Below are 25,928 nucleotides of genomic sequence, written 5' to 3' on the forward strand. Positions count from 1 at the left end.
TCTGTTAGGATATTACAGCTATTGGCTCAAATGATGTCCAATGTTTACAGAGACATGTTCATCATTTTTATACTATCCATTCCTAAAATGTTGCATAAATACAGTAAAAGGCTGACTATCATTTTATGAACGTATAGTTAACACAGTATCGTAGGATAGCAGTTTTGGATTTGTTAGGGTTCTTTCAAATGTAAAATTTGTTGAATCTTGAATCTTTTAAAAAAAGGCTGACATTATTTGTTTAGATTCCTGTGCATACACTTTAAGCAATAAATCACATTACTTAAACCTCCATGTGTGCATCTGTTTATTTTCTGCCTGATTAATTTATACTCGAAAAAAAATTCACTGGGGACCAATGGAAAGCACCAGTAAGGCATCAGACCTACAAGCAGAAGCAATGGCTGACCACACAACAGTGGACACTGTCCTGCACCCTGTGTGCCATTTGTGCAATTTGACAGCACTCTAAGAACATAACAAATGCAGGTTTGGTATAACTGGTACCTCTTGCTCCTCTGACACCACCAGCAGCCTCGGTACTACAATTCATGCTGCAAAGGAGTCATGGAAGCTTACCAGAAAGATTAAGAGGAGAATCAGAATGGACGACAACCTTCAAAGCACAAGGAGAGCTGTTTGTGGGAACTTTAGCAGTGGGATTCCCAATCAACCAGTCATGAATCTCCTTTATTGAGTCTATTAACTGTTGTGACCTAGGCCCAAATAGTTATTATCAGACACAATCAGTCCTAAACAAACATATTTTATTAGAACAGCTGAGAATTACTTCATTCTCAGCTTAGTCCAAATTAATTCCAAAACAAGTCCTTCATAAACAGTCCTTTGGTCTTATCACAAACCTTTGTCTTCTTTGGCACCCTGCCAAAGGCTTTTCTTGGCAAAACCCCCACAAAGTTCAAAAGGAAGAGACGCCGACAAGAAACAAATGTAGCAACATTGTTTTCCTACAAAGATCCCAAGAGCCGTTGCTGCTCTTTTAAACCTTAATGGAGGGCCAATCATCTCCTGGCCTTACTCCCAAGTCGTCCTTTTTGCTTTAGCTGCTCTTGTCTTCTGGACAAGTGCTGCTTTGCATGTGTGCACTAGGGAGAGACTCCTTCTGTTCCTCTGCCTCCCTGCTGTCCTACTCTGGAGGCTCCAGAGTCCATGCATCACTCCCAGATGGCCCTGGCCCCATCTCTGTCTCAGACGCAGAGCCCTCGTCTGGGCCTTCCCCTGACTCCAGGACTGGCCCATTGTCCTCCCCAGCCTCCTCACTGTCCGACTCTGCTACCAGCTCCTAAGGCTGCTGGCAGACCACAACATTAACAGCCTCAGCTGGGCACTTAGATCACTTAGCTAATGACTTGATTATGGATTGCTATCAGAATTTCATGGCCATCTCTGAGATCGGATACCTATCCAATAGTTTATAATTATCCCTCACAATTCATTAGCTTGAGTGGGGTAATAGAAAGGTCAGACTTTGACTTCCGGTGGTGGCATCGTGCTGTGGTGGTTCAGAGGAACTGAGACTCCATTCCTTGTGCCGGATTTCTAGGGATCGGGGGCCTTGAGAGGCGAAGTTTTGTCCTAGAGGGACAAACAATAGAAGGAGGAAGTCTCTGAGGCAGCGAAGAAAGGTGCGGTTTCCTGCAGCGCTAGGAAGAGAACCTCCAACCCGACCTGGAAGAAGCCTGCCCTAATGGCAGTCCTGGAGGTGTGATGCACCGGCCAAAGAAAAGGGAAGTGAGGAGAAAAGACAGTACAGCAGGCATAACCCGAGCAGTGGATTTAGCCGAGGTTTGAAGACCAGCAAAGAAGTAGCCGGAGGAACGATTAAAGGGACAGAGTGAGTCTCCAATAGAGAAGGACTATTTTGAACAATTGGTGGCATTCTGGCATCAGGAGCAGTATAGTGAGCAGAAGAGAACAAAAACATTTAAAAAGCGAAGGGACCAGAGTTTCACTCTGTGAGATAAACAAGGAATGCAAATAAGGAACTGTATTTTGGACTTTGAATCTCAGAAACTTGAGCTCCAACGGAGAAACGAAAGGCTTACAGTTGAGAAGAAAAGACTATGCAAACTATGAAAAGTGACTGTGCAAACAGAGAGAGATTGACATCGTAAGACGGAAGCTGATGCAATAGTGAATATAACGGGAATAATAATATTCAAAAATTCAAATACCCCTTTTCTTCCTTTTTCTTTGCGCTCTTATCAACTTTTTTTAGCTTAATATCCCTCCATATCTATATGTTTAAAATATTACTTAGTATTGTTAGAGCTGGCTATAGATCATATATAGTTTTTAGAAATATATAAATATTTAACCATGCTGACAAAATTATATCTATTTAAGAAACTTAGGAAATAGTCAGTTGTGGTGATAGTTGTAGAAAAATATAATAATATTTCTTGTACCCAATACCAACTGTATTTATTGTAATTACTAACTTTATCAACTGTACTTGTGAATAATTTGATCCTTGTAATTAGACTGAAGAGTATTTATCATATTTATTTTATATATTGTATTTATTGTACTAAATACCCAATAGTTAATATTTATTATTCATATTATCTTTACTATTTTTATTATCAACTAACCTACTTATTGATACATAATAGTAAAACTGATATTGATTTAAAGAGATAGAATTACATTGAGTAGAAGGAAATTAGCTTAATTTACAGAAAAGTATAATATATATATAAATACAAACTAGATCAATAAAATTGGATGGTAATTTGGGAGAATATAGATAAAATTTTAGGTGAACAGCATAAAATTATAAGAGAAATGACCACCATTACAACCCTGAGAACAGGAAAGAAGGCTACACCATTAGTCCCAACACCGACTGCATCTCCATCGAACCAAAGACTCACCGAAGGAATGTTAACTACTGGAAAATCGAACAACTCTCCAAATATGCAGGCAATGCAAGCTGTCCTGATATCATTACAAGAAACGATGGGAAAACTACAGGAAAATATGACAAAAAGTCATAGAGAAATTAGACCAGACATAAATTCAGAAATGGGAGAGATGAAGATCGAGTTGCACAAGTTGGATGAAAAAATGAGCGCCATTCAAGAAGCAATACAGAAGAATGAAGAGAGAATAAAAACTATTGAAAATAGAACAGAACAAACTGAGAAAAAATTAGAAATGACAGATAGGAGCTTCCTTATTAAAATTGGAGATGGATCAGGCTTCCTTTTTTCTGAGGTTCCAAAATGTCATGGAGACAAAAGATGAAGATCTAGGGATACTGATGGCAGGCTTAATTTCAGATGCACTGCAAAGGGACAAGCGAGAGATAGGAAATGAATTAGATGAGGTGTACAGGGTCTATACAAGTTATGCTAGATGCCATAAACTCCCCAGGGAAGTCCACATAAGATTCGCTTGTAAGAAAGTGAGAGATATGATATATAAGATCACAAGAGAGGAACCAATGATGTACAGAGGAAAAGAAATTATTATGCTGAAACAAATCCCTAGGAAGGTCCTCGAACTACGGAAAGATTATCGCTTTTTAGCAACCCAATTAAATAAAAGGGATATACTGTTTCAATGGATCACTCTGGAGGGGATGCTAGTCTCCTGGAATGAAAAAAAAATTAAAGTGGATAATATGGAGAAAGCTCAAGAACTGTATGACCAGCTAGCTGGCACAGAAGAAGATTATAGTAGCAGGGAGGAATTGTAATCACACGACAAACAAAGGCAGGAGACACAAAAGAAAGACCAAGAGGAGAAAAGAAAAGAGGAGAAACATCATCAAGGAGAAGAGGGAGTAAGAACAGGGATCCAAAGAAGGCAATGAGAGACACAAAATAAATAATGGAAGAGGAACTGAAATTAATATCATTAAATGTGAATGGTTTAAATTCACCATCTAAAAGAAGGCTCATATTTTCCAAATTAGTAAAACAACAAGTAGATATTGTGTGCCTCCAGGAGGTACACATCCAAAAACAAGATGAAAAATATTTACAATATAACAAATTGGGGAAACTTTATATAACATTGGCAGAAGAAAAAAAAAAGAGGAGTGGTGGTATACATTAAACAGGGGATAAGAGCTAAACAAATATACACAGATACAAGAGGTAGAATGTTGATAATTGAAATAGTAATAGGTCAAAAAAAGATTTTGTTAGTGGTGATATATGCACCTGATAAGAACCAAGCGGATTTTTATAAAAAAGTATATGATAAGATAATAGAGATAGGGAATGACAATGTTTGTTTGATTGGTGATTATAATGCAATAGTGGACATTAAAAAAGATTATGTAAATAACCAAAAAACAAAAAATAAAAAGGAACATCTTACCCATTTTTTTTTTTTGAAATGGCAGAAGAATTAAATCTATTAGACATCTGGAGATTTTGTAATCCACAAGAAACAAAATTTACCTTCTATTCCAACCCCCATAGATCCTGGTTGAGAATCGATATGGCCTGGATATATGGAGATCTAGTTAAAGATGTTGAAACTTTAGAGATTATGCCAAACACTTGGGCCGATCATAATCCTCTCAAAATAATATGGAAAGGGCATAAAAGAAAGGTAGATGGACATTGAATCCACAAATTTTAAAAGAGAAAGAATATATTCAAAAGATTCTGAAAGAATTGGAATTATTTTTTAGAGACAATAAAAAACACTACACCTCATTACAAAATCTTTGGGACACTACAAAAGCTTATTTAAGGGGAATTACAATAGCATATAGTGCAAAAAGAAATAAAGATAAGTGGAGAGAAGATAACATGTTGTCAGAGGAAATTAAGAAATTAGAAAATCAACTACAAACAGATCCGGAGGATGAACAAATTAAAAGCAAAATGACCCTAGTTAAGCATAAATTGAATATTTTGGACCAAACAGAAATGGCAAGAAAAATATAGCATCCGTCACTTAATCCTCCAGGGAAAGATTGAAGGCAAATGAGGTCCAGGCAGAAGAATAACATCATGGCTTCCAAATGTAAGGGACTGGTTTGGACAAAACTCAGCAGCACTTTTTCATATGGGTGGTGATAAAAAATAGGCTCGCCTACATGATCGCCGATGTCCAGTGATGGATATGGAAGAAGAAGAAGAAGAAGAAGAAGAAGAAGGAGAAGGAGAAGGAGAAGGAGAAGGAGAAGGAGAAGGAGAAGGAGAAGAAGAAGAAGAAGAAGAAGAAGAAGAAGAAGAAGAAGAAGAAGAAGAAGAAGAAGAAGAAGAAGAAAGTAGTGAATTCATACATTGTGCATTTTAGTCTGTAGAATTTTTAGTTCTGTTGTGTTCAGCAATGATAGTAAAATGAAATCTGATAATGTGAGTGAGTAACAGATGGGAGAAGAGAGGGAGAAAAGAAGGAAATAAAATAAGAACAACTTTCCTCTCTTTGGAAATTGTGAGGGGTAGATGACCACAGACTTTACTATGGAGTTAAGCCCTGTGCTGGAATTGATCCACAGAAGGATTGAAACCCAAAGTAATATCTAAGGCTACAGGGCCCCTTCCATTTCCAAATAGAATAAAAATATACTGCCTCCTCATGGCTAACATAAGTAAAACCTATATGTTGTGGAAACAATTAAGCTATCCCTTCCCTTCTAGGGGAATCTGGAAAGAAATAATGGAAAACTTCTTAAAATGAGGGAATGCCAAAATTTCTATGCACCTTAATGCTATAGAAATGAAGGTGAACTGTCCTGAAGCGATGAGGTATTGGAGAAAAATTCAAAATTGGCTACAAGAATCAACCAATGAAAAAATCGAATTGATACCTAAAACATTTCTCCTGAGAATACTAAAGACGAAATATCGGGGGGGAGGGGGATATCTAATCATATATATACTCACTGCAACAAGAATAGCTTACGTCCAATATTGGAAAGGAAAGGACACACCACCAGAGGAACATATTATTCAGAAGGTTCTAGAATGTGCCGAAATGAACAAATTAACGTTAGAATTAAATGAGAAAGAAGACTCAGAATATTATACGATGTGGGATGATTGGTACAGGTGGATTGATAATAGAATAAAGAAAAAATAAAAGTTAATATAAATCTTAAAATGCATATGTAAATTATGTTATATTTTGATGAAAAGTAAAAGAAGAATCAATCTAACCTGTGTAGAAAAATAACACTGTCTGACTGATTGTACTGTATTGTATTATAATAAATTTCAATAAAAAATTAAAAAAGAAAAAAGAAATGAAGGTGAACTACATTCATCGTTCATTATAAAAAAATAAGATCAATTTCAAAAATCAAGGGTATTTTGTATTGCAAATTCCCCTTTGTACATTTTATTAGCGATTGTGCACTTGAAAAAAAAAAACATTTATTCTCTCATCGAAAACAAAATAATTAGCTCCTATAGGAATCATCATATTTTCTTAATAGGCAAAATCATCAAAGATTGTATAGAAGGGTATTTCAAGTCGACAACAATCAACATATAGTTATACAGCAACACTTGAACCCCAGGGAGATTGGCAGAAGGACAATAATTGTTGTGTCAGAGCCATTGCTACAAGTTGACTCCCTCTATTATCCTCTGCCAAAATATCTGTTCAAACGGTGATGATATTAAGAAACAAATTTGAACTCTCGTTGATCTTCAAATAGACAATGGTGGATTTTCTGATTAGATACACTCTCAGATATAAACCTTGAATTAATCAATGGATTAGCCATTGGAATAATAATACACTGAGGTAGGATAGAAGATGATGGAAGTGAGACATTTCTAAGAATGAAGAGGTTGCTCCTCTTGGTATTCCTGGTGAAGAAAATAGTGACTCCAAGCTGCCCTGCAAGTGATGCTTTCCTTATTCCTCATGAGTGGTACCAACCTGGTGACCTCATCATTGGTGGGATGGTGTCTCACATCTTTTACAATTTTTATGAAACGAATTTTGAGGACAATCCTTATATAACATTTTATGATGTACCAAAGTAAGGGGTTTTTTTTTCTGATCTTAATCGATTCTCACTAAATTGCTGATATTAATAAAAGGTTTTCGGCATAAATGTAGGCTTTATATCTAAACGGAAGCCTCTCTGCCTTTCAATGTTTCTAGTTATGGGAGAATAAACAATTTTCTTTACTTGGTGATAAAGGATGTATCATAAAATATGCAAAATGTTGGTTCAAGAAAGCTTTTGAAGAATATTTAGTGAGCTTAAGGTTTAACATTTAGTGAGCTTAAAAAATTCTGCATTGTCATTCTTCACAAAACATACATACAAGAAATGACTGATAACTGCTGGATTTGTTCATATTCTATATTGGGAATGTGTTACAAAATAAATCTAGTACCATGAAAGAAAGTACTAGGCATTTTTATTTATTGTAGTAGATGCTTGTTGCTTATCATGGAAATACCATAGAAAAATTTAAACCTTGTTAAATTAGTCAGCATTTTAGAAGATCTATTATGTTGCTTCTTTCATCAAAGAAATAAATGCTTCTTATTCATAAGGAAATGATGCCAACTAATTAGAATTATAAACTTCCTTTTTCAACTTGGATATTTAAATTATTTGCAGTGTAATCACCAAATTTCATCAACACGTCCTTGCCTTGGCCTTTGCTGTGAAGGAGATCAATGAGGACTCCCACATCTTACCTAACATCACTCTGGGGTTCCACATCTATGACAGTTATCACAATCCAAGGAAGACCTATCGCAGCACTCTGGACCTACTTTTCAAATCCCAGGAATTTGTCTCTAACTACAAATGTGATAGACAGAAGAATCTCATGGCTATCATTGGAGGACTGGATTTTGATACATCATCTTATGTAGCTGAAGTTACAGGTTTCTTCAAGATTCCACAAGTAAGTTCTGAGGGGGTTGAGCAGAAAATTCTTCACCTTATTGTTATTATGGAATGATTAATGAGCGTCAAAGGTTAAGCTTAGGTTTCTGTTCTGCTAGCTTAAGGTCTACTAGTTAGCAATATTTTCTGAAATTGTAATGTCAGGAAGTGATTATCAAAGGTGATTCCATAGAATAGAATAACAGAGTTGGAAAGGATCTTGGAGATCTTCAAGTCCAACCCTTAGGCATAGGTAAAAGAAGATTTGAATTGTTTCTATTAAAACAATTGATCTAGTATATGTGTTTGAAATATTTCTAAGAAATTCCTTTCTATATTATTACTTAAAAGTATTCTAGGGAAAAATGTTCATTGGATATGTTTTATATGAAATCTAGATAGGAAAATTATATTTTGTATTTATAGTTTGTCAAACATGTACAAGATAGCAGATATATTAATATAAACATGGATATGAGTGAAATAAATGAATAGAAATAAATGGGGATAGTAGGACAGGGATGGTAGGCACGCTGGTACATTTATGCATGCCCCCTTTAAGGACTTCTTAGGAATGGGGTGAGGTCCATGGTAGACAGTTTAAGGTTGAAGCTGTAAGAGTTAGAGGATGTAACAACTGACTCAGGTAGAGCATTCCAGGTTTTGACCACTCTATTGCTGAAGTTGTATTTTCTGCAATCAAGTTTGGAGCAGTTTACCTTGAGTTTGTACCAATTGTTTCCCTGTGTATTATTGAGGTTGAAGCTGAAGAAATCGTTGACAGGTAAGATGTTGTAACAGATAATTTTGTATACTGTGCTTAGATCATACTGCAGGCAGCACAGTTCACATTTTCCAAGCCCAAAATTTCAAATCTGGTGGCATAGGGAATTCTATTGTGAGTAGAGGAGAGGTGTACTCTTCTTGTGAAGTACCTCTGGACCCTTTCAATCATATTAATGTCCACTATACAATGTGGATTCCAGGCAGATGAGCTGTATCTGGGGCTTAGATCATTTGAAGTGAGTACTCCTACGTCCTTGACAGAGTGGGGGTTGTCTACGAGGTCGTTTCCGTCCAACTTGTATTTGATGTTCTGATTTTTATTGCCAATGTGTTCGACAGAGCATTTATTAATTGAGATTTGGAGTTGCCAATTCCGCAACCATTCAGACACAGGGTCAGGGTCGGTTTGTAGGGTAGTGGTATTGTTAGTGGTGTTGAATAATTTTACATCATCAGTGAAGAGGATGCAGCTGCTTTTAATATGATCACATAGGTCATTGATGTAAAGCAGAAAGAGTGTGGGTCCTAGAACTCTGCCTTAGGGAACACCACTGTTAACTGGTGCAGGATTTGATAGGGCCCTCCCTATTTTGACTACTTGTTGCCTATTTGACAGGAATGCGGCTGTCCATTTGTATAGGGATCCAGAAATGCCGTAAGAACTTAGTTTTAACAGTAGTTTGTCGTGTACCAATCAAAGGCTTTGCAGAAGTCTATGTAAATTGCGTCTATTGCTTTTCCCTTGTCAAGTTTTATCTAACAACCAAACAGAATACTGCTGGCCTTTCTTTTAGCTGACATATGGCTCATTAGCCCAAGAGGAAATTCAGACCAGTAAACTCTCTTCAGTTTATTTCATGGTTCCAAAAGAAGACCATCAGTACATGGGGATCATCCAACTGCTTCATCATTTCAGGTGGACGTGGATTGGGATATTTTCTGTTGATAATAACAATGGAGAAAAATTCTTACAGAAAATACATCCCTTACTTTCACAGAACGGAATCTGCTCAGCGTTTATAGAAAGGCTTTCTCAACAACTTCCCATAGAAAACTTCCCACAACTTTATCAAACAATCTCCATTATTTCCATTAATTTGATGACTAGCAAAGCCAACACATTTCTTCTCTATGGAGAATCAGTGACAATTTTGTGGCTAAGATTTGTAACATTTCTGGTAGATCCTGCAAGTAAGGAAAGTGCAATATTTAGAAAGGTGTGGATCATGACTGCACAGATTGATTTTGTACTTTCAGGCATTCAAATCAGTTCAGATCTCCAGATGTTCCATGGGGCTATTTCCTTCACTGTTCATTCAACAGCAATTGTAGGTTTCAAGGAATTTCTTCAGACCATAAATCCTCTTTCAGACTACAGAGATGGGTTTCTGCAGGAAGTTTGGGAACAAGCATTTGACTGTTCATTTCCAAAACCAGAGTTACAAGAAACACACAGTAGGCAGTGCACTGTGGAGATGAAACTGGAGGATCTTCCTGGGCCCGTGTTTGAAATGGAAATGACTGGACAAAGCTACAGTGTCTACAATGCTGTTTATGCTGTGGCTCATGCTTTGCGGACTCTACACATGTTGGGGTCCAATAGGAGGAAAACTATGATGGGTAAAAAAACTGATGTTCCAAATCTGCAGGCGTGGCAGGTATTCTCTTTGCATTGGACTCTTCTTTTATTTCAAAGAACAGTTTAATGTAGAATTATCATTTGAACTCCTTCTTGAAAGTCTTGACATTTTCTACATGTGGAATCAATTTAAGTATGTGAAACAACGTAAAAATAAGTACGAATTTCCTGACAGTGAGAACAATTAATTAATGGAACAGCTTGCCTTCAGAAGTTGTGGGTGCTCCATGACAGGAGATTTTTATGAAAAGATTGGACAGCAATATGTTTGAAATGTTGTATGGTCCCCTTCTTGAACAAGGGTGTTAAACCAGGAGATCTCCAAAGTCCCTTCCAGCTCTGTTAGATACAGAAAAACTGATTTCTGTTGTTATTCTGATCATCCGGAACCTTCTGTATCAATCATGATTTAAGTGTTGATAGGAGTTATTTAGTAAATCAGAATAGCTTGCACAATGAGAGATAGTTAAAATGATATTTTAGATTACTTTATTTGTCTCTTCCAAGAATAATAATTCTCCAATAAATTTCTGTGTGGCTTAGGAATTTTTCCAGTCTGACAAACAACTTTATGTCTCTATCAGAGTTTTAGAGGAATTAAATAAAAGTGGTCATTTTTAAATCCCTCAATCTCTCATCTATCTATGGAAAAATGCTTGAGTCTCAGATTCTAAAATTTGGCCAAAGAAAATTAGCCTGACCCCAGGCTGCCAAATAGCTTTGTACCAATGAGGGAAGATTAGACATGATCTAAGTTGAATTAGTTATTTAAGTAATATCAAATTAATAATAGAATAATAAGTGGGGAGATGTACATTTCCATCCATTATCAATTATCAAATTTCTTAGTATATATATTTAATAATTGTTATAGGAATGGGAAGAATTAGTGAATGAAACTTGGATATGATTTTCTCTTCTCTATTATATTGCTTTTAACCCCTTCTCTTTTGCGTTCCCTTTCAAGTAGCTCCATCCATTTCTTCAAGGCATTTCTTTCAACAATTCAGCTGGGGAGAGAGTGTTCCTGAATGAGAAAGGGGAAGCAACAGGTGGATTCGACATCACCAACTTGATCACTTTTCCAAACAGGTCCTTTCAGAGATCTAGAGTTGGAAAGCTGGATCTAGAGGCTCCAAAAGGGAAAGAATTATGGATTGATGAAGATGTGATTGTCTGGAATCCAGCTTTTAACCAGGTATCGAATTAGTGAATCGACCATGCCTAAATCCATTAGGATTCAATATTGAAAATAGTTTCTTTAGAAATTTAATTTCTGATTTTTTAAAAAATAAACAGTGAAATGTTATTTTCAAATGCTGATTATCCATCATTCCTCAAATTGAAAAAAATGGTGCAACAGCACTTGGTACAACATTGTAATATCTACATCATTTTCATTTACACTATAAATCCCAGTTAATTCAGTGTCCATTTTGGAAGTCAATAAACATGTCACTCAATTAAGGAGAAATTTCATAAATTCTTTTAAAAATTCTTCTTTTCAAAACATTTTCATATTTATTATCAGGTTCTCCCACTCTCTCTATGCAATGACCCTTGTTTCCCTGGATCCTGGAAGAAGGGGATTGAGGGGGATCAGTTCTGCTGCTATGACTGTGTTCCATGCCCAGAAGGGAAGATTTCAAATCAAAATGGTAGGGTAGGAATTCTACCAATTTTCATTAGACTTAAGTAAGCTTTAAAACTTTATTTAGGTTGCATAACATTAATAAAGTGATTTTTAATAATTTGGAATGTCTAGATGAAAAAAAATATCATTGATTTCCCTTCCAGATATGGAAGATTGCTTTGAATGTCCACAAGATCATTATCCAAATAAAGAAAAGAAAGGCTGTATCCTGAAACCGGTGATGTTTCTAACTTTTGGAGAAACCTTAGGAATTGCCTTATCCTCAGCAGCTCTTTGTTTCTTCTTCTTGACCGCTTGGGTTCTTGGAACTTTTATTAAGTACAGGGATACTCCCATTGTCAAAGCCAACAACCGGTCCCTCACTTACACCCTGCTTGTCTCTCTTCTGCTCTGTTTTCTCTCCACTTTGTTCTTCCTCAGCCAACCTGGCAAAGTAACCTGCCTTCTCCGACAATCACTGTTTGGCCTCATTTTCTCAGTGGCCATTTCTAGTGTACTGGCCAAAACCATCACTGTGGTTGTGGCTTTCATGGCCACTAAACCTGGATCTCAGATGAGGAGATGGGTGGGGAAAAGATTGGCCTTTTCTATTGTCCTCTTATGCTTTTTCTTACAAGTATGCATTTTTATTCTTTGGTTGTCAACATCTCCCCCATTCCCTGAGATGGACATGCACTCAGAGCTGCAAGAAATGATTTTACAGTGCAATGAGGGATCAGCTTTCTTCTTCTACTGTGTCTTGGGCTATATGGGTATCTTGGCCATCGCCAGTTTTGTTGTGGCTTTTCTTGCCCGTAAATTACCCGACAGCTTTAACGAAGCCAAGTTCATCACCTTCAGCATGTTGGCCTTTTGCAGTGTGTGGATCTCCTTCTTTCCAGCCTATCTGAGCACAAAGGGAAAAGCCATGGTAGCCGTGGAGATATTCTCCATCTTGTCTTCTGGTGCTGCATTAGTGGGATGCATATTTTTGCCAAAATGCTACATCATTGTTTTCCGGCCTGACCTCAACCACCGGGAGCAGCTGACAAAGAGAAATTAATGTGTTATATTTCTGGGTCAGAGAAATTGTTGAAAAAAGGAATAAAAAGACTTCTATCTGTAGGAAAAATATATAACATAAGTTTTTACTTCTGTCAAAGAAAGATTTGTGTAGGGTATTTATGATTATTTATTATGATTGCCCATTCCAAAATCAGTGCTCATTGTGCTTTATTTTCACCATTTTCCAAGATTATTTAACCTAATGCTTTCTCCTTTTCAACACACCTATTGACTTTGATAATTTAGCTTTCCTGCTTCCTGTTAAGGTGTTTGACAAATTGACTCAAATGAAGTTCCAGATTTGCAGAGACATTTTCATGGTTTTAATACTTTGAATTCAGTAAAAAGCTGATTTCTATTTTAGAAACATTTATTTAACTCAGTATCATAAAATATCAATTTTGGATTTTTTATGGTTCTTTCAAATGTAAAATTTATTGAGTTTGTGAATCCCATACGTTTAAGTTTAATCTTGAAAAATTACACTTTTTTTAACTGGGACATTCACCCTTTACCCAGAAATTTATTTCCAATGCTATCAGTTATCAGATATTAATAATACTTGAAATTTAGTGAAATGAAATGAAATGTATTCTTGCTTCTGTCTCATCTATATTCAAGGTAGTTGCTACTCAATAACTATAATGACGAGTGATTTTATTTGTATGGAAGGTTGGTAGAGTAAAAAAAGGGATTAGTTTAGAGACCTAACCACAAGTGAACTAAGTCTAAAACCCCCTTGAAAGCCATTGATCCTTTCTCAAAGTATGGTTATCATTAGTTGAGTAGATTCCTCTGGATGGACTTTAAACAATAAATCAATTTATTTGAACCTTCACTTGTGGATCTCGTTTTTCTGCCTGACATTATCTCCACTCTCAATTTTTTTTACTGGGGAGCAAAGGAAAATACCAGAACCAGAGGTGGTGTTAAGCCGGTTCTGACCAGTTCTGGAGAACCGGTAGGGGAATTTTTTAGTAGTTTGGAGAACCGGCAAATATCACCTCTGACTGGCCCTGCCTCCATCTATTCACTGCTTCCTGAGTCCCAGCTGATCGAGTCCCAGCTGATTGGCTGGGTTTTCTTTTGTTGCCCCACACAAAAGCTGGAAAGCAGGTTAGTGGGTGGGGAGGGAATAGAGATTTTACAGTATCCTTCCCTTCCTCTGGAGTGGGGTGGGGTGGAAATTTATTTTATTTATTTTTTATTTTATTTTATTTCTATACCGCCCTTCTCCTGCAGGACTCAGGGCGGTGTACAGCCAAGATAAAACATTGCATATAAAATTTAAAAACAATTTAAAAAACAATTAAATAATTTCGGCCCAAGATTTAAAAACAACCCAATTAAAACCGAATTCAATTAAAACTGAGAGGATGGGATCAAGCCAGCCTGGCTAGATGAAATAGGTGTGTTTTCAGGGCCCGATGAAAAGTCTGGAGGTATGATATCGTGCGTATCTCAGAGGGTAGGTCATTCCAGAGGGCAGGTGCTGCCACAGAGAAGGCTCTCCCCCTGGGTGTCACCAGCCGGCACTGTCTGGCCGACGGCACCCTGAGGAGGACCTCTCTGTGTGAGCGAACTGGTCGGTGGGAGGCTATTGGCGGCAGAAGACGGTCTCTCAGATACCCCGGCCCTAAGCCATGGAGCACTTTAAAGGTGGTCACCAACACCTTGAAGCACACCCGGAAGACCACAGGAAGCCAGTGCAGCTCGCGCAGGAGAGGTGTCATATGTGAGCGCCCCGTCGCTTCCATAATCCCCTGCGCGGCCGCATTCTGGACTAACTGTAGCCTCCGGGTACACCCCAAGGGGAGCCCCATGTAGAGAACATTGCAGTAGAAATGGAGATTTTACAGTATCCTTCCCCTGGAGTGGGGTGGAAATGGAGATTTTACAGTATCCTTCCCATGCCATGCCCACCAAATCACGTCCACCAAGCCACACCCACTGAACCAGTGGTAAAAAAAAATTGAATCCCATCACTGATTGGAATGGCAGCTAATCTAGAAGCAGAAGCAGCAACCGACCATCCAATAGTGAATGCTGTACTGCACCATTTGTGCAATCTGTGCCCTGCAGAATTTGGTGCAACTGGAAAAAGACAGCTAGGATGTTTTTTCCCTGAGGAAGAAAGAGACAAAGACATTATAGGGGTGAGATAATAGCTGGGTTCCAATATCTCAGGGGTTACCACAAAGAAGAAGGAATCAAACCAGGGGTGAAATTCAACAGGTTCTGACAGGTTCTGGAGAACCGGTAGTGGAACTTTGGAGTAGTTTGGAGAACCAGCAAATACCACCTGTGGCTGGCCCCAGAGTGGGGTGGGAATTGAGATTTTGCAGGATCCTTCCCCTGCCATGCCCACCAAGCTACGCCCACTAAGCCACACCACGCCCACCAAGCCACATCCACAGAACCGGTAGTAAAAAAAAATTGAATTTCACCACTGAATCAAGCTATTCTCCAAAGCACCTGAGGGCAGGACAAGATGCTGTGAGTGGAAACTAATCAAGGAGGGAAGCAACCTAGAACTAAGGAGACATTTCCTGACAATTAGAACAATTAATCAGTGGAACAACTTGCCTCCAGAAGTTGTGAATGCTCCAGCATTGGAATTTTTAAAGAAGAGATCAGACAAGCATTTGTCTGAAATGGTAGATGTTTTCCTTCCTGAGCAGGGGGTTGGACTAGAAGACCTCCTAGATCCCTTCCAACTCTGTTATTCTATTCTATCGCCTTTAAATGTTAGATAAACAAAGTCACTTTAAATAAAACTTCTCATCCAGGAAGCTTTATTGATTCTGGCCAGGATGGTGGGGGCCATGGGGGTAAGGTTTTGCCAGGATGGGGAAGGGAAGGGTTGGAAGGTTCAAATTTCTTTGCAGTCATCTGGTCTTAGCACTCTCCCTGAGAGCTCTTGAGGCCAGCTGTATCAGAGTGCAAATAGGGATGGAATCTTCTTGGAACTGCTGAAGGGAAGTTCCTTTCAAATTCCAGTTTTTCACCATTTGTTGTTGCTCAAAGAGTCCCTAAGCACCTTGTGCTCTCAACTCTTATGCCTGTCAGCCCTGGATGCCATATTTATCCTTGGAGCTTCAGGGCTGCCACATTTAGTGTCTTGGAAAACGGGAGGGGGATTGCACAGAGTGGAGGACGATTAGCCATAACAACATTCCTTTCTCTGGGAGTCAAGGGCATTCGGCCTGCACCTGAATGGGAGTGACTGGGGGCCATCTCCAGGTGGGACATTGAAATAATTGGACCATGTGATGGACTTGTGGGTGCAGGAGATTGATCTTTGACTTTCTTTTGGGTGTGGAAAACCCGGAACTCTCAGATTTGGGTTTTACCAGATGTGCCAATATGACATCTCTAGTAAAATAGAACTTTGAGGAATGACTAGCCTTGGAGTCTTCTTTCATTGAGGGTGTTACTTGGAACTCTGACACCACTTTTGCCATTGTTATTGGAGGGGAGAGTATATGAAATGGAAGAAATTTTGGATTCTAGATGAAAGCATCCAGGCAAGGGCATCCAGTATTTGACCCAAATTCTGAGTGCTCCCAACTTTTTGCAGCAATTCCACCAATATTTCCCTAAAAAGCCTTGTCTCACCAAACTTCCAGCTCCCTACACTTCACCCAAGTAATCCATAGTTGACAGGCTTAACCAGCCTCAGTGGGTACCACTGGGGAGAAGCAGAATGGTTGATGATGCACAACTATCCACTTGGGCATTCATGTCCCAAGGATGAGGGGGAGATACTTGCTGACGTTATAGATGTTTTCCAGCCAGCAACATGGGTGTCAACTGCTGATTTGGATGAGGGGAAGGAGGACTTCTTTGGAACAGATTTGTTCCAAAGGTGGTATTTGACCGGTTTGGACCAGTTTGGGTGAACCAGTAGCAGCAATTTCAATTGGTTCGCTGAACTGGTACTGACTGGTCCCACCCACACTGTCCCCTTCTGGCCACTCGCCCCTTCCGGCCGCTCGCCTCTTCCGGCGGCTCGACACTCACCTCTTCCAGCCCTCCCACCCTATATATGTTGCCTTCACCATGCGGCCCAGCTAATCACCTCACCAATTGCCTCATCCACTCAACTCAGCTCACCAAAGGTAAGCAATGCATGCTGCCTGCTCGCTCTTCGCCTTGGGTCGGGGGCAGAGGCCCAGGGGTGCACCATTCCCCGGAGGAACAAATTCAAGCAAACACGTGTTAGAACATCCTTCCAATAATGATTCAAGATGATCAATTTTGTTTTCTTGCTTTATTGTTAAAAATAATTGTTGATTTTAAAAGAAATTATTTACATTACATTATTTTACATTACTTCTGTGACTATATAGTAGACACCCCTATATTTTCACTTAAAAAAGAAACTTTCTAATGCAGAGTGGGACTTCCGCTTCACATTTTAAACTTCATCATTATACTCACATTTACAATGGGTAGTTCATGAAAACTAATTGTGTCAGCCCAGAGAATATATGAGGACAGTTGGAAAATTATCAATGCTTGATTATAAAATTGTTTCTCTCTAGTTCCCACGCTATATTTGTGAGACATCCTAAAATATCATTGGAGAAAAGCTTAAACTTTCCCTTAATGCAGATTTCCCCTAAATCCAGATTTCAGAACAAGTAAATCAGAATGTTAAAGACCCTTTAATATGGATAACTTAAAATTTATTTTCTAATTTTGATGAATCTTACTCCTATTAACCTAAAAACATAATCAAGCAAATAAAAATATATTTAAGCATGTCTTCTTATCAGTTGTTCCTTGTTGTTTAAATCAGGCCTCAACACAATAATGTAACACTTGGGGGAAAAAATGCATCCTAGGAGTGCAGCAGTAGAGCACAAGATGGAGAAGATCTCCACAGCCACCATGGCTTTTCCCCTGGTGCTCAGGTAGGTTGGCACAAAGGAGACCCACACACTGCAGAAAGCCAACATGCTGAAGGTGATGAACTTGGCTTCATTAAAGCTGTCGGGCAGTTTACGAGCCTGGAAAGCCACAATGAAGCTGGCAAATGAAAGGAGGGCCATATAGCTCAGGACACAATAAAACATAACAACTGACCCTTCATTGCATTGTAAAATCATTTCTTCAGTGACTGAGTGCACATCTAATTCTGGGAATGGGGGAGAAGTTGACAACCACACAATACAGATGCTTGCTTGGAATAGAGAGCAGAAAAGGACAATAGAAACAGCCAGTCTTTTCCCCACCCAAGTCCTCATCCGAGATCCTGGTTTGGTGGCCTTGAAGGCAAGAGAAACAAGGATGGTTTTGGCCAACACACAAGAGATGGACAATGAGAAGATGAGACCAAATGCAGACTGTCTGAGGAGACAGGTGACTCTCCCAGGTGGTCCAAGAAAGAGCAAAGAGCAGAGGAAGCAGAAGAGAAGGGAGATGAGGAGAGTGTAGGTGAGATCCCGGTTGTTGGCTTTCACAATAGGGCTGTCCTTGTGCTTAATAAAAGTTCCCAGCACCCATGTTGTAATGAGGGAAAACACAGCAGCAAGACAAGCTAAACTATATCCTAAAGGTTCTTCATGAGACAGAAAGTTTATCCTTTTCAGGAGACATCCATTTCTTTCTTGGTTTGCATATCGATCTTCTGGACATTGGACACAAGCTACCATGTCTGAAATTGAAGGAAAAAAAAACCCACCAATGTTGCAGTGAATAAATGTAGAGTAGCAACACTGGCTAAACTGATTCCTGAAAGTTCTGTGTAAGACAAGTCACTAATTGTTTTCATGATGCATTCCTTTTTGTTATAATTTGCTTACAGATCTCCAGGACATTGAAAGCAAGTAAATTAAATGAAATGTTTCCCCTAAATTTCAAGTGAAAAGCAAAAACAAACTATCAAGGAGGTAATTCCAAAAAGATCAATATTTTACACATAGTTTGAGGAGAAACTACATCAAAAACATAATTTTCTGATGCTACAAGACATCGTTTTTATATAATAATTTTATTTTCTATTTTTTTCTTTCTTCACTTCTTTTTTTTTAATTTTTAAACTTTTATTAATTTAAGAAACCACATAATACATTTATAAATGCAAGTAAAACAATTTACAACAAGCATCATCTTAATGACATCTACCTATAATATCTGAATTGTTACAATATCAATATCCTATATTCTTCAATATATATTATTTCTCTCACCTCTTCACTTCTTTTAAAGTTCATTTTTGTGGAGCATAATAAATGTAATTGGGAAATGAAAATGATTAGCATTTGAAATAAAGTATTATTGTTGTTGTTATTTTTAAATAAACTTGTTAAGATTGAACCGTTTTACTTCTTTCAAAACTAACACTTCTCAACATCAATGACTGGAGGGAGGAAAGGGGGGGGAAATAGAATGTTTGAATGTGTGCATGGACTGTGAGAGGTCACCACTGCAGGTGATTGAGAAAGAGATGGACTGTTCTCATAACAAAAGGACGGGTCAAAATTGGACAATGTGATCACCTAGGGGTGGGAAGAATGGGAAAGTACTGTTTAACTAAGAAAGCATTTGCACAGGAAAACCAGAGCTGGTTTTGATTCTTCAGTACCAAAATGGTGTATCCCATAAAGTTTTATTTTTCAGAAATTCAAAGATCCCAAGAGTGTTTCTGTTTTTTGGGGTTCTCTAGTCAGACAGCTGACAAAATGTTTCATTAGTCTAATAACAAAACATAAATTCTCAATCCTTCCTTCCTTCCTTCCTTCCTTCCTTCCTTCCTTCCTTCCTTCCTTCCTTCCTTCCTTCCTTCCTTCCTCACCAATGGAGCTTAAATGACTATCATTCAGATTTGAATGATAGTCCTCTACATGGGGTTGCCCTTAAAATGTATCTGGGAGCTTCAATTGTTTCAAAATGAGGTGGCCTGCATGGTTCTATACAACCCAAGATTTATATATGTTTCACCTCTTTTACAGAAGTTCCATTGGATGCCATTTCAACATGTTGTTTCTCACCTTTAAAGCCCTACATATCTTAGGGACCAGATTATTTGAGATATTGTTTTTTCCCAGTTATACCCAACTTGAGAAAGGAGGTGGGATATGTTGTGAGCTTGCTTTCTTAAGGAACTCCATCTGAAGGGAACAATCTGCTGATTTTTCCATGGTGCTCCTTCCTTGTGGAACATCTTCTTTGTAGAATTAAGATTGGTCCCCCTTTGACATTCTATAGAAAGGCCTTGAAAACATTGGTTTTAACAATAGGCCTGGGGTCTCCTGTGTACCATGGAGCTCATCAAGTGGTTGGTTTGATTGTTGTCACTAAGGTCTTTGGAGATTATTGGCTTTTGTATTGGGGTTTTATTTTTAGAAACTTCCCAGAGTCACCATGAGTGAGTTGGGCAGCCATATACATTTTCTAAATAAATAAATAAAATCATCTAATTGTTTAGAGCTTGGGTGATGTGATGGCCTAGAGGTGGAGCTCTCGCCGCACAATCAGGAGGCTATGAGTTCGATCCTAGGTAGAGGCAGATATTTCTCTCTCTGGGCACAATTTATTTATTTATTTATTTATTAGATTTTTATACCGCCCCCTCTCCCGAAGGACTCGGGGCAGTGAACAGCCAAAATTAAAAAACATACAATATAAACATTAAAATACGTTTAAAACAGAATTAAATTCAAAATGGCTCCCCAATTTAAAACGCCTTACCCATGACCCTATAAATAAGACGAATTTAAAATTTAAAATTGAGAATATATCTGCTGAACAAAACTCCGCATTGGCAACAGGAAGGGTATCCGGCCAGTAAACATTCAGCTCCATTCAGTTACTTAGACTTCACCCTGCAGGGGATTATGGGGTTGTTAAAAGAGGATGATCTAATTGTTTAGAGCTGGGCATTCCTCCTTTCCCTTCCTCATTTTCGGATACTGTAATATAGCTAGATTTTTTTATATTTTACAATCACTTTTGTATATCTTTGCTGTTTCCAAATAAAAACTAATGAATATGCAACCTGAAAACTAATTAGCTGAAATCATGTTGCAGAAATCATGTTCCCATGGTGTACTTGTTTGTAATGGCACTCTGGCTGATATTTCAAATTCATCTCTATAAGAACAAAATCAGAGATCTTGTTAACATACCGATCGTATTTGAGATTTTTCCCTCTGGGCATGGGACACAATCATAACAGCAGAATTTTTTCCCTTCATTCTTCCTTTTCTGATAACCAGGCTGACAATGTTCATTGCACAGAGAGATGGGAAGCACCTAGTTTTCAATATCAAAGATGTTGGAAAATGAGGATTTCTTATTTTGAATAAAAACCAGTTGTTAATTGTGTTTCACTGTTACACTAAAAAGAAATGTCCAAACCGTAATATGTATAAAAGGATCAAGAAATAAATAGGATTTCAGAATGTATTTCAAATCAACTTTAAATCTGCTGTTTGAATTAATGAGCATCTGGATTTCCAATTTTGTAGCATACCAGAAATTGAATGTGTGACTCATTACATCAATTCATCCATTTAATCAAAAGGAATGAGTCAACCAAATTTGCTCTAAATCACATCAAAGTTTCACTTAACTAAGGAAATATAGTCATTTAAATGCCTTTATTTTCTTTCACATATTGGTACACAATATTAGTGAAGTTAGTTTTCAACAAAGTGGAAAATGTAATTTTGATCTAGTTATCCCTCAGGATCTGCCTGGAAAGAGAATAATAAATTTCCAATCCAAATTATCCATATGAGAATGTCATATAAACTCTCTTTGAAACCCTACCTGGTTAAATGATCTATGCCAAACAATCATGTCCTCATTAATGACTAATTCCTGTCCTTTGAAAGCATCAGGATCCACTTTTCCAATCTGACGTCTCTGGAAAGTGGAATTGGGAAAGGTGACTATGTTGGCGATATCAAATCCACCTTCCATGTTCTTTTGGTCATAAAATGTCATGATGTCTCCAAGAGAATTATTGAATTTCATGCCTTTAAGAAATTGGTGAAGCTATATTATTGGGAATAAAAAAAAATAGAAAACAAAGAATAGAAAGATATCAGTAATTTTGTCTTAGTTGTGGTAAGGTTTTGAATGAGAAACTCTGAAAATATGGAAAGATTATTTCTCCAACCTCTTGAGAACCTGTTTGCTGCCCTCTACATTTGGGGGATAATACGAAGGATCAGATACTTCTTTTCTGAGTCATAGTCAAATAACAGAAATGAATTGCAGCAAGTTTTTCCCCAGTCCAACATAGCCTAGGAAATGATGTGGAACTAGATTTCCAAAATCTCATTCTATCTCTGATCTCTTCCTCATTTTATAAGTAAGCCTCACCTGACTGATCTTCTTGTGATTTTCCACCCGATTTTCATTTCATTCAATTCTCACAGACATAAGGCTGCTATGAACATGGTAAAGACTGAAAGATAGCTGACACAACTAAACAGAATCCCTCTGTTGTCTTCAATAATATTGGTAGTTATGGGAAAGAAATTACAAATTAACGATGTCAACAGCATACAAAGAAAACCTGTACAAAATGTTTTATAGATGGCATTTGCCACCAGCAAGAATAGCAAAAATGTTCCTGAATATGTCACCAGAGTGTTGGAAATGTAAACAGGTACCAGGATCCTACTATCATATGTGGTGGACCTGCCTAATGGCAAAAAAATATTGGTCAAAGATAAAAAGGTGGTTAGAAGAGATGACAGCACAACAAAGAGATCTAAAACCAGAACTATTCTTACTAGATATACTACCGGGAAAATACATTAAAAGAATCACATACTTAATGTAACATGTAATAACAGCAGCTAGAATCACATATGCAGAAAATTGGAAAAACAAAAGTATACCTATAGATGAAAAGGTAATAAAGAAAATATTAGAATGTGTCGAATTGGACAGGTTAACAATGGAACTTAAAGAGGAATCAGAGTATTACTTAAACACGGGATTCATTGTACAAATGGTTAGATATCAGGTGCAGAGATTAGTAACTTAATAATGAAAGAAGATTAACAAAATAGAAATAAATAAAGTTGTATAGATACATATAAGCATATATATTGTAAGCAATAGTATTATTGGACGGTACATGACTATAGATTAAAACGTATAGAGTGATAAATGTATAGAGCGTTATGGTACAATTATGAAAATAATGGTTATAATTATGACATACGATATGATGTATTGAAAAGAGACTATACTTGTATGACTACGAGAATTATGGTTATAATCAGGGTATATAATATTATATATACTTAAAAAGGACAATACAACCACTACACTGTCATTGCAAAACTTAAAATGTGATGTATAATAAAGGAAAATGTAAACTAAAAATATTTTTTAAAAAATAATAATATCAGTCAGTGAAATGCCTAAAAAGCTATAGGAATTTGAAAACCAGGACCCGGATCTCACTTCATTTAAGTCTTAATCCTTGCATTCTGAAGTTGTTCATGGAGTAAAATGGAAAATATATTGAAGTATGGAAATAAAGGAATAAATATAAATTTTATCAAAGGATGAACTATTTGAACAGTTGCTTCTTCCCTGTTTGAATCCTATAGTCTAACTTTGCATTTACCATGGTTTCATATAATGTATTTTTACAACACAAATCACCTGCCATGGCTGTGTATCTTCATAGTCTAATAATTTATGTCTCCTCAAATGCCTGTGATTAGATCCAAGTAAGAAGAGAGGATGTAAAGCTTGAGCCAACACATAGACAGCATTGTAGATACTATAGCTGTGCCCGGAAAGATGCACTTCAAACATAGACCCAGGAATATCCTCCAACTTTTCCTCTCCAGTACAAATATCGTTGTCCTCTGGGGTCGAACGAGGTGATGGTAATGAACAATCAAATGCTTGTCCCCAGAAACATGGAAAAAATCCATCTTCTTGAATCCAAGGAGGTTTTATCAATTTCAGGAATTCCTTGAATCCTGGAATTTGTTTTGAGCGAATTGTGAAAAAAAGGGCACCATCAAAGAACTGTCGATCCCATTTTCTTTGAATTCCTGTTAAAACATAATCAATCTGGGCAGTCATGATCCACACTTTCCCCAAGGAACTCTGCCCAACTCCGGGATCCAGCATGAATATAATAGTAGTCACCCATGCAATTGTCAAAGAGTCTCCACACACAATAAAGGTATTGATCTTCTCATCAGTTATGCCATTATAAATAATTGTTGCTTTTCCAATCATGTCATACATTTTATCCCATTGGGTTAAATACGGAATTCTTTGGATGGAAGCAGAGCAGATTCCATGTTGGGAAAGGAGGGTTTCCATGGTCTGCAAGAAACGTTCTCCATTCATATTATCAGTAGTAAGGATCCCAATCCAGGTCCACCCAAAATGTTGAAGCAGCCGGATAATCCCAATGTACTGAGAAGATTCATTTGGGACAATGGAGTATGAAGATGGCATTTCACTGTTATCACTATTCCGAGGGGCAAATGAACCATAAGTCAGCTAAAAGGAAAAACACATTTTGTGGAAAGATATTGCCAGTAACATATTCAACTTCTTTAGTAAGTTCATTGTAAGCTGAAACATAACTCTCTTGTGTCTATTCTTCAAGCACCTACCTGTGGTATCTTGTATAAACCTACAATGTCTGCCATATAGGATGACGTTTCAGAGGTGAGTCCCCCAATAATGGCCATAACGTTTTTCATAGTGTCACACTTGTAGTTGGGGACAAATTGCTGGGATTTGAAGAGTAAGTCCAGGGTGGTCCGATAGGTCATCATTGGGTGATAATAGTTGTCATGGATATGAAAACCAAGGCTGACATTAGACAGGATTTGTGGATTCTCATTGATCTCCTTCACAGCAAAGGCCAAGGAAAGGACATGTTGGTAGTATTTTGTTAACACCCTGTAAACAAAATTTACAGAGTGTTAAGAAAAAATCAATAATTTTAAAGGAGATTTTATATCTCAACAACAATTGCTTTAGCTGAGTTAAATATATCTATAACCTGTAAAAAATATGTGGAGACTCTAGAAAGAGTGCAGGTAAGAGCAACAAAGATGATTAGGGGCAGTGGTGGGATTCAGCCAGTTCGCACCACTTTGGGAGAACCGGTTGTTAACTTTCTGAGCAGTTTGGAAAACTGGTTGTTGGAAGAAATCATTAGGGCAGAGAACCAGTTGTTAAATTACTTGAATCCCACCACTGATTAGGGGGCTGGAGGCTAAAACATATGAAGAACGGTTGTAGGAACTGGGAATGCCTAATTTAATGAAAAGAAGAACTAGGGAGACATGATAGCAGTGTTCCAATATCTCAGGGATTCCCACAAAGAAGAGGGAGTCAAGCTATTCTCCAAAGAACCTGAGGGTAGGACAAGAAGCAATGGGTGGAAACTAATCAAGGAGAGAAGCAACTTAGAACTAAGGAGAAATTTCCTGACAGTTAGAATAATTAATCAGTGGAACAACTTGCCTCCAGAAGTTGTGAATGCTCCAACACTGGAAATTTTAAAGAAGGTGTTGGATAACCATTTGTCTGAAGTGGAGTAGGGTTTCCTGCCTAAGCAGGTGGTTGGACTAGAAGACGTCCAAGGTCCATTTCAACTCTGTTATTCTATTCTACTCTCTACTCTCTCTGTTTTAGGTAGGGATATTTTATGTCAATTGACAATTCTGTCATAATTAAATATTGTCTGCGATTGGCATGGTCACTGAATGAATCAACATATCGTCAGTTTTCATGAATAAAATTTCAAAACCTAAAGCTGTTCTTCATTCTTCCCTACAAACTTAAAATAAAGTCTTATAATGATATGATAGCTTGCTCTCATCTTGTAGGCTTGATGTTAGAGAAAACCCCATGCTATTTCTCTCTAGCACCCTGCCACCACATAAACTAGGTTACCTGATCTAATTTTGCACATTTGGCAGACAGAATTTTCATTCATT

At 37.6% G+C, this 25,928-nt stretch overlaps 2 protein-coding genes across 2 annotated transcripts; one reads left to right on the forward strand and one right to left on the reverse strand.

The window, feature by feature from the left end:
• The first annotated feature begins 7,790 nt into the window (after positions 1–7,790).
• LOC148113704 (vomeronasal type-2 receptor 26-like) lies at positions 7,791–12,970 on the forward strand. Its single transcript, XM_087893301.1, has 3 exons — positions 7,791–7,868; positions 11,857–11,932; positions 12,072–12,970. Exons 1-3 carry the CDS (start codon positions 7,791–7,793, stop codon positions 12,968–12,970), a joined length of 1,053 nt encoding a protein of 350 aa, XP_087749427.1.
• A 4,264-nt stretch (positions 12,971–17,234) lies between these two features.
• LOC117658699 (vomeronasal type-2 receptor 26-like) lies at positions 17,235–24,555 on the reverse strand. The gene is made up of 4 exons (XM_034406822.3): positions 23,614–24,555; positions 21,754–21,981; positions 21,108–21,234; positions 17,235–18,634 (listed from the first exon to the last, which is right to left on the reverse strand). Exons 1-4 carry the CDS (start codon positions 24,427–24,429, stop codon positions 17,733–17,735), a joined length of 2,073 nt encoding a protein of 690 aa, XP_034262713.3. The 5' UTR covers positions 24,430–24,555; the 3' UTR covers positions 17,235–17,732.
• Positions 24,556–25,928: the final 1,373 nt, after the last annotated feature.

The sequence above is a fragment of the Pantherophis guttatus genome, chromosome 4, assembly GCF_059756535.1.
Source record: "Pantherophis guttatus breed Tessera chromosome 4, ASM5975653v1, whole genome shotgun sequence".
Taxonomy (NCBI): domain Eukaryota; kingdom Metazoa; phylum Chordata; class Lepidosauria; order Squamata; family Colubridae; genus Pantherophis; species Pantherophis guttatus.